Source organism: Panicum virgatum, chromosome 9K, assembly GCF_016808335.1.
Source record: "Panicum virgatum strain AP13 chromosome 9K, P.virgatum_v5, whole genome shotgun sequence".
NCBI lineage: Eukaryota > Viridiplantae > Streptophyta > Magnoliopsida > Poales > Poaceae > Panicum > Panicum virgatum.
Genome location: NC_053144.1, coordinates 24460265 through 24469620, shown reverse-complemented (window position 1 = coordinate 24469620; position 9356 = coordinate 24460265). Strand labels below are relative to the sequence as shown.

The window sequence follows — 9356 nt, the reverse complement described above, 5'->3', positions numbered from 1 at the left end:
ATCATGATAATGTGAAAATCAAGTGTACAACTAAAAGATTCAACAAGAAAGCTTAGATCATATCATGCACGGAGGTAGCTCTAAAAAAAGATAAGAAATTGACAATTATACCAATTGAATGAGTTTAGAACATTGCATACCTCCGGGGGTCACTTTGTTTACCTTACATGTACCAATTGAAAGTGACTTGCAATCAATTGAAAGTCTTTAAAGGAAGAGCATTTGGTACACCAAGGTTAGGCAAATGTATGAGCACATAGCCTATGAACTTAGATATGAGAATTTAAGTTCAATAAAGTATGGCTCAATATACATGAAAGCACATTGTTTTATCTAATCACTCTTATAGAGTTATTTGTTCACATTGCTTGTGAATAACATTCTCTTAGAGTGTTAACTCCATCATGAGACTACAAAAGATAAACTTGCAAACACATTAGTCTCAAAATCACAAACCATAGAGTGAACTCCCCCTAAATGTGTGCATTTATTGTTTGAATCATCAAGCAAATGTATGCACATTGATTTTGACACAATTGGAAAGTTTACCCTATAGCTTGTGTTCATGGTACACATATGAAATACATACCTCATGAGGTCCATGTACCATGAAGGGTAACTTTGTGTAGTTTTCTACACACTTATCAAACTATGTAGGTTGCTCATGGGTTAGAATCATGACACAAACAACCCACCATATATAACACTAGGACATGCAATATGCAAACATCCTAGCAAAAGTAATGGAGCTACATGATGCTTGAAATGAAATCTAGCTACTATTACCTTAATATGGAGGACTTGGGCAACAAATATCCAAGTTGTGAGTTTAGCTTCTTTGGGTTGAACCTTCACTTCAATTTGTAAGCTAAGCCTCCAAATACCTCGAAGCCATTTTTGGGCTTCAATTTTTCTTTGGAACCCACACCATTTGAGGCCCCTTCAAGTTGGTGATGATGTCCTTGGGCACCCAAATGGAGTGGTTCCAACTCCTTTCTTTCTTCCCAACCTTGTAAGCAACCACATTGCCAATGGTCTTCTTTTTTATCACATAGGAGGTGCTATTGCTTTTGTTCCTCCGGTTGGGCTTGGTGTAGATGAGAGAACTCTTGATTGTGAGTTTCTTCTTGTTCTTCTCATCCAGAAGCTTCTTCCTTGGTTGAGGACACTTGTTGGACTTGTGGCCTTCTTTGTGGCACTTTGAGCAAGTCACGGTGGACCCCTTCTCAAGCTTCTTCACCATGTCTTCACGGTTATCTTGAGAATGTTGGATATTGCTCTCTATGCTCTTGCCCTTCAATCTATACAAGTCATTCATGAACCTTTTCACTTCTTGCTTGAGCTCATCATTCTCCTTGGCAATGAGATCATCACATGATTCTACAACAACATTCTCATAGCATTTCTCATTTCAAGGGTTAAAGCAAGATTCATCAATTAAGTCAATACAAGAAGTTGAGGCATCTATCCTAGAAATTGGAATTGCACAAGGGATAGTTTGCTTCATTTCCAAAAGGTCATTAGTATAATTAATGCTCTCAAATTTTAATTTGAGTTCTTCATGCTCCTTGCTAAGCAATTTGAATTTGCACATCAAATCTTCAAAATTTGTAGCAAGAGAAGCATTTAGATCATTGAGAGCATTAAGGTTTTTGATTGCTTCTTAAAGGCTTTTTGGTGCTCATGAATAAGGTCAAGAAGTTCATCAATTGAGGAAGAGTCGGAGTCATCATTACTTATATCGCTATCCATACCTTTGGCCATGAGGCAAATGTTGGATGATGATCCCATGCGGGTGGTGAATTTCTTGTTTGATTCGTCACTTGAACTTACACTTGATTCTTCACCACCGCTTACCCATTCACCAAATATGGCATATGATTTATGCTTGGGCTTCTTCTCCTTCTTTTGCTTGTTCTTCTTGAACTTCTTCTCAACCTTCATGAGTTGATGGTGAGGCTCATCTTTGAGGAAGACCATATACCCCATTGAATTGATTTCCTTCAAATATTTATTCATCTTCTTTACTTGCTTGTAGAGATTGGGGTTCATTGGCTCTTTTTCATTATTTGAGGAGCTTCTTGCATCCTCTTCTTCCTCGTCACTTGAGCTACCTTTGATGGCCATCTTCTTCAACTTCTTGAGTTGTTTGCATGCAAGAGCGCTATGCGTTGGTGAAGAAGAAGTCGCTTTTGCATTGATGTCATTGCGTAGCTCATGGGCAATCACTTTATTGAGGACTTGATTTGGTGTCATTGTGTTGAAATCTTTTTCATATAGAATTGTTGTCACCAAATCATAGTCCGGCCTTCGGAGTGAGTGAATGATCTTGCGAATGAGTTCTAAGTCTTCAATTTGCTTTACACCTAAGGAATTAATCTCATTCACAAGAGTGTTCAAACGTGAGTACATAGATTCGGCATTCTCATCATCAAGTTGCTTAAAGCTATTAAGCTTATCAATGAGAACATGATATCTTTCGTTGGCAACATCCTCTGTGCCCTTATGATTCTCAATGATAGTCTTCCATAACTTTTTAGTATTTTCACAAGAATAAACACGATTGAACACATTGTCACTAAAAGAAGACAAAATTATGCATTTGGCAGTGACATCATTTTGCTTCTTTTGTTGACTATTATTTTTTACCTCTTCACTCACTACTCTCCAAACGTTTAGCCCCGTCGCTTGGAGATGGGTTTGCATCAAAACCTTCCATCGTTGGAAGCCCGTGCCGTCGAACCGTGGAGCGGGTTTAAAAGGATCCATCATTTCCCCCTAAGAGCTAACTCACTAGGCGGTGAAGCCTACCGATCTAATGAGCCGGTAAACACAAATTTGCCAATGGAATTTGCTTTCTTTGTGAGAGAAGTGAGTCCCGGCTCTGATACCAATTGAAAGTGATCGGGTGCTCTAGCCTAAGAGGGGGAGGGGGTGAATTAGGCACTCTTCAATTCTTAACCTATGGCTCCAACTAGTTTGCACAAAACTTAAACTAAAACAAGCTATCTAGATGTGCAACTACGGTTCACCATAGTGTGAAACTCTCATCCCAAAAGAGTTTTGCAACCTATAGCCAATCCTAGCAAGATACTACACTAAGAAAGTAAAGGCACACAAATTGCAATATGAAATACGGATGCTTAAATAGAGGGATGAGAGGAAGCGAACTCTCGACACGAGGATTTATCCCGTGGTTCGGATTGCCACAAAGGCGCCCCTACGTCCACATTGTTGAAGCACTCACGAAGAGTATCGCTTCCCGGCAATCAAGTCTCTTCCGTGAACACAATCACGGTCACTTTGATCCCGATCTTCACTAAGGGAGATTGCCCACGAAGGAGGGGTCTCCGTCCCCCGCACAAAGTTGTCGACGCCACTCCACACCAAGCCGGAGGGTCGTAGACTTGCCAGCGAGCCACCAATTGCTCCAAGGAGCGGCGCACCGTAATACAAGTGTGGTTCACTCTAGAACCAGCCACAAGGATCTCAACCTTACTTGTTCACTCACTCAAGAGCTAATTTAGCACTCATACTTTACAAAGATAGTGCTAAAACCTAAGGATATGATCAATAAGCTCTTGTATGGCTTGGAGGTGTTCTTGGGTGTGTATGAGATGTCTTGGGTCTCTAGCAAACTCAAATGGCCGGGGAGCTTATATATATAGGCCTCCAAGTCGAACTAGCCGTTTGTAGCCGTTAGCAGCTTTTCTGCGTGGGCATCGGAACTTTCGGTGCTTCTACATCGATTCTTCCGGTCACTCACAAGCTGAAACTAGCCGTTGGTTTCTCTGACGCTTCTGCAGCTGAGTTGGCACCCATCGGTTGAACCGATGCTATGGTGTCGATTCAACCGGTGACTCTTGATCATCTTGTAGCCATTGCCCTTGCTGACGTCATTGCTCCGACGCACCACCGGTTCAACTGGTGCTGAAGACTTCGCTCATGCTCGCTTGACATCGTCTCTGGAACATAGTACGTTGAATGCACCGATGCCTATCTTGAAGCCGTCGGTTCAACCGGTGCTTCAATTCTTTCTTCACTTGATCTCCAGAGACGCTCAGTCCTGCACCAATGCCAGGGCGTCGGATCTTCCGACAACCATCGGATGCACCAATGCTATGGGCATCGGTTCTTCCGGTGCTACTGATTTTAGTAGAACTCGTCCAATTCAGCGTTTCTTTGAGTTCTTTCTTCGTGTTTTGCTTTGTATAGCCTTTTTACTTCATCCCGGGAATCTAGAAATGTTCACTTAACAAAACCATTAGTCTCATTGATTGTGTTGTTATATGATCATCAAAATCACTTGAAATGGCATAAATGGTGCCATGTTCGTTGCACCGGGCGACGGCGCGATGGGCAAGTCGTCGAGGGTGGCGGGCTCCGCGGCCGAGGACGGCGCGATGGGCGGGGCGCCAATCTTGGCGGCCGCGGGACAGCCAAGGCGTCGGGGGATAACAGACTATCACTGTCAGCGGGCTCCAAAAGTTTGCAGACCGAAATTTGAGAGGTCCACTTTAGTTGGGCTCTGATTTAGATCCTCAATTTTTATAGATGGGTTCCTATTTGAAGAAATAGATAATTGATTTTGAGAGGTCCACTAGAGATGCTCTTAGGATCATAATCTATTCCGCCCCTATTTATATGCCTGTACGCAGGCGCCATAATGCCTCCGCCCTCCGGTAGGGTGTCCCGCCGCTGAACACAGCGTCTTGAGAGCTAGCCACACACCGTTCAAACTGAGCCTAGCGCGATGAATCCGATACTAATATTAGGATTTAGAGTTTAAAGTTTTCTGACAGTGGGTGTACTGGGCTGGAGCGGCCTCAAGATCGACCTCGCCCAGTCTGCTCTTGCTTGATCGATCCTTCGCCACTCGAACAATATATAATAACCGGTAATACAGACTTATGTGCTGACTTTAAAACTTCAACTCTAAATTGCTATACGTAAAAGGAAAATGAATAAGCCAAATTTGCATCTGAGTACTGGGGAAGCGAGGTTTGCTCCATCGCACTAAAATAAAAGAATATACTCCCTCTATTTCAAATTATAAGTTATTCAAGAATTTTGGAGAGTCAAATCATCTCAAAATTTGATCAAAATTATAGAGAAAAATATAAAAATTTATGACATCAAATAGGTGCACTATAAAAATATAGCTAAGAAAGAATCTAATGATACTTAACTGGTATCATAAATGTTATTATCTTGTCATATAAATTTGGTCAAACTTGAAAAACTTTGACTCTCCAAGATTTTTGGAATGACTTATAATTTGGAACGGAGGGAGTATGTAATATGCTTTTGCGAAAGTTGTGGGTCATCCACTTGATCTGGCTAATTAATATCATACTTCTCGTGCAATTGAACTCGATCTTATGTCTAGGACGATGCATACACACTTTGCATCTATGCTAGTCAACCAACACAAAAAAGGAAGCACAGGCTGCACAGCACCACCGAAGATCATATATGCATGCCATGCCAGCGCAATGAAAAAACATAGAAAATTTGTCCATCACGTGTTACATAAATATGAATCTATGTTGGCAGTACAAATAATTAAAAGAAGAGGAATATTAAGGTTCATGCACCTATGCACGTCAGCAAGTTGGACGGTCCAAACTTCCAAGGAGATCGAACAATACCCGAAATGTTGGTCAGTTTTGCCATTATATTGCCGCACACATTAATGCTTTTGATAGCGTACTACATACACATGCATTACATGAAATGTGACTCGTGTGGATTCACCATTTGGGCTGCAACTATATAGTTAGCAAAGGATCTTAAAATTTGATTTAAATAATCTAACAGTCAGATCTTAAAAGGCTCGGACTCTAATCTTATACAACTTTGAGCTAATAACTTGTAAGGATCAATTTAGATTGTGAACAGACCACTAGAACCATGATTCGATACCACCTGCAACCTGCAGGCCAACACTCCATTTTAAGTTCATATCACCACAACGTATCACCACAACGTCTGGTACCCATGACGTCCAACGTGGCCTTCTCCTTTCTTCGATTTTCAAACAAAAACATTTATTTATTTGTCATACTAAAATCATCATCGTAATAATAAGCCACGGTGGTGCACACACCCCTACGATAGTTTGTGTGTGTGATATATATATATATATATATATATATATATATATATATATATATATATATATATATATATATATATATATATATATATATATATATATATATATATATATATAATACACACACACATACAAACACAAATTTGTGAGCAATTTATTAGTCCATGCATGCAATATTATTATGGTGTTTAATTTCTTCTATAGCGACCAACTTGTAACGTTTGCTTCAATATAAGGATGGGTCGTTTCTGTATTATTATGCGTTCGTTTATTTGATTAAATTCAAATTATAGGTCGTTCCCTCATCATGAGCTCCGGCATGCATGCATGCAAGCACATGCACATGCACATGCACGGGCACGGGCACGCCCCTCACTTGCGGCCGTACTTTCCGTCGTCGAGGAGGTCGTCGAGGATCTTGTCGTCCAGGCACTCGAGCTCGATCTTCTCCGCGTCCCCGCGGGCCCTCCCCCTCCCCCTCGACGAGGCGCCGGCGGGGGCGGGGGCGGTAGACGGCGACGGTGAAGACGACGACCCGCCGCCGCCCCTGCTCGTCGCCCCGCCCGCGGCGGCCTCGCCGGGGAAGTTGAGCACCGCGGCGGCGCCGCGCTGGTCGAGCGCCGCCCGGTCGTACGCCCGCGCGGCCTCCTCGGCCGTGTCGAACGTGCCGAGCCAGACCCGGGCCCCGCCGCGCTCCGGGTCGCGGATCTCCGCTGCGAACTTGCCCCAGGGGCGCTTCCGGACGCCGCGGTACTTGGTGCCGCCGGCGTCCTTGCTGCCATCCTCCATGGATCGTCCCCCGGCCTAGCTCGCTCGCTAGCACGCAATTGCAATTAGACCGGTGCAGCTAGCTATTGCGAGACCGGAAGCTGCACGCCGGCAGTGATCGAGCTGCACGCCGGTGCAGCTAGCTATTGCGAGACCGGAAGCTGTGTGGATGCTTGTGTGTTTGGCCTGCAGAACGCACGCGCGGCTATATTTATAGAGGCCACGCGCGCGTGTCGGCCGTGGCATACGTATATGTATACGTAGTTCTGTACGAAACATACTCTGTTGTTTGCTAAGGAACAAAATTCTAGCGGGCATTCTTGAGAAAAAAGAAAAAATGGAGCATAATTGGACCGTTGAAAGTTCAAACTGCTCATTGGCGCCACGGGCTTGCAATTGCATGAACCAGTGCTATATTCGAGATGCTTCCTTTTTGAAAGGGACTGTAGCTTTTAGCATGGAGGCAGCTACCTTTCAGCTTAATTATTTGCTTGAAACATACAAGTGTCATAAGAGTTTGGCTCTCTCGGCGTATCTGTATTACTCCCTCCGTTCCAAATTATAAGACATTCCAAGAATTTTGGAGAGTAAAAGTAATTTCAAGTTTGACCAAGATTATAGAGAGAAATATAAAGATTTATGATATCAAATTGATGTACTATAAAAATATAACTAATAAAAAATCAAATGGTACTTCGTTTATATAATAAATATTATTATTCTATTATATAAATTTGGTCAAACATAAAAAACTTTGACTCTCCAAAATTGTTGGAATGTCTTATAATTTGAAACAAAGGATGTAGATTCTAACACGCTGCGGCAAAAAGGACAGTAGTGAAAGAAGATATATTCCAGTGAAACAAGCTGTGGCAATAACCATTCACCTTTTCCACCTCGTGCTAAATTTAAGGGTGGACTTGACTGATGTGGAGTCAATTTTGGAGCATGGCCCAAGGGGAAAATATGGAATACGAAATATGTAAAGCCCACTCACGTAATTTTTATACAAGCAAAACGAAATATAACTGGACTAAAACAAACTTGAATTCACTCCAAAATATGGAACATATTTATAGTGTAGAAATCTTTGCTTCATGCATGTTAGAGTTTCTAGAACTTAATCAATTTGGTCCGGACTATGCTGGAGTATAACAAAATATGTGTAGATGTTTTTTTATAAAAAAAATCAATACCGTACTATCTTCTAGCCACACTATTATACTTTATTACAAATACATATTTACCTTACAAATACTTTGCAGTTCGAGTGATTTTTTACAAAAAATATTGTAGTCATCATTTAAGAACTTTTATAACTAAAAAATGTTATTTTTTCCTTGGGTCATCACTTCCCCACATCAAAGCCACGCGCCGACGCCGGCGGGGAGAGCCAAGGCGGCGAAGAAGAGAGCGGCGATGGACAACGACGCCATTGGAGAGCAGTGGAAGGACTGATTAATCGAGGACACGCATAGAAAATGGGGGACCCGGCGGGCCCACCGCGCAGCCGAGGTGGTGCGGACGTGGCATGTGGGCGCGACGATTCCACGCCCCGCGTCGAGCTTTTCTCCCCGAAGCCGGTCCTCGCTCTCTCCAATTAGACATGTGTCGCTCTGTGAACAGCCGGGTGCTCACAAGCTTCCCACCCCACGGCCTATAGTAATAAGAGTAGTCCGGACTATGCTGGAGTATAACAAAATATGTGTAGATGTTTTTTTTAAAAAAATCTATACCTTACTATCTTATAGCCACACTATTATACTTTATTACAAATACATATTTACCTTACAAATACTTTGCAGTTCGAGTGATTTTTTACAAAAAATATTGTAGTCATCATTTAAGAACTTTTATAACTAAAAAATGTTATTTTTTCCTTGGGTCATCACTTCCCCACATCAAAGCCACGCGCCGACGCCGGCGGGGAGAGCCAAGGCGGCGAAGAAGAGAGCGGCGATGGACGACGACGCCATTGGAGAGCAGTGGAAGGACTTATTAATCGAGGACACGCATAGAAAATGGGGAACCCGGCGGGCCCACCGCGCAGCCGAGGCGGTGCGGACGCGGCATGTGGGCGCGACAATTCCACGCCCCGCGTCGAGCTTTTCCCCTGAAGCCGGTCCTCGCTCTCTCCAATTAGACGCGTGTCGCTCTGTGAACAGCCGGGTGCTCACAGGCTTCCCACCCCACGGCGTATAGTAATAAGAGTATGTCACCCGAAATTTCTCGAGGCTGAGGTTTGGAACCATTTTCTGCCAGTGAGGCAAGCGTGCTAGCTAGCTACACATAAGGTTTCTTTTCTGACGAATATTGGACAGGATGCAGAATCATAAACGTCTATTCGTTTGTGCTCTTGAGAATCAAGTTAGCTCAAGTGCCGCCGCGCCGCCGGCTGGCTTGCTAAAGCGGGGCGGCGTGTTCACGTGCGCATGTGCAACTGGCCCCCGAAAAGGCGATAGTTGCGAGC

The 9356-nt window shown here is 43.2% G+C and overlaps 1 protein-coding gene across 1 annotated transcript; it reads right to left on the bottom strand.

Moving 5' to 3' along the window:
* Positions 1-6392: 6392 nt before the first annotated feature.
* LOC120648607 (ethylene-responsive transcription factor ERF096-like) lies at positions 6393-6907 on the bottom strand. Its single transcript, XM_039925334.1, has one exon. It carries the CDS (start codon positions 6905-6907, stop codon positions 6491-6493), a length of 417 nt encoding a protein of 138 aa, XP_039781268.1. The 3' UTR covers positions 6393-6490.
* Between the last annotated feature and the right edge of the window lie 2449 nt (positions 6908-9356).

Excerpts from the sequence above, each read along its gene's own strand:
- LOC120648607 (XM_039925334.1), bottom strand. The coding sequence starts at position 6,907 with ATGGAGGATGGCAGCAAGGACGCCGGCGGCACCAAGTACCGCGGCGTC.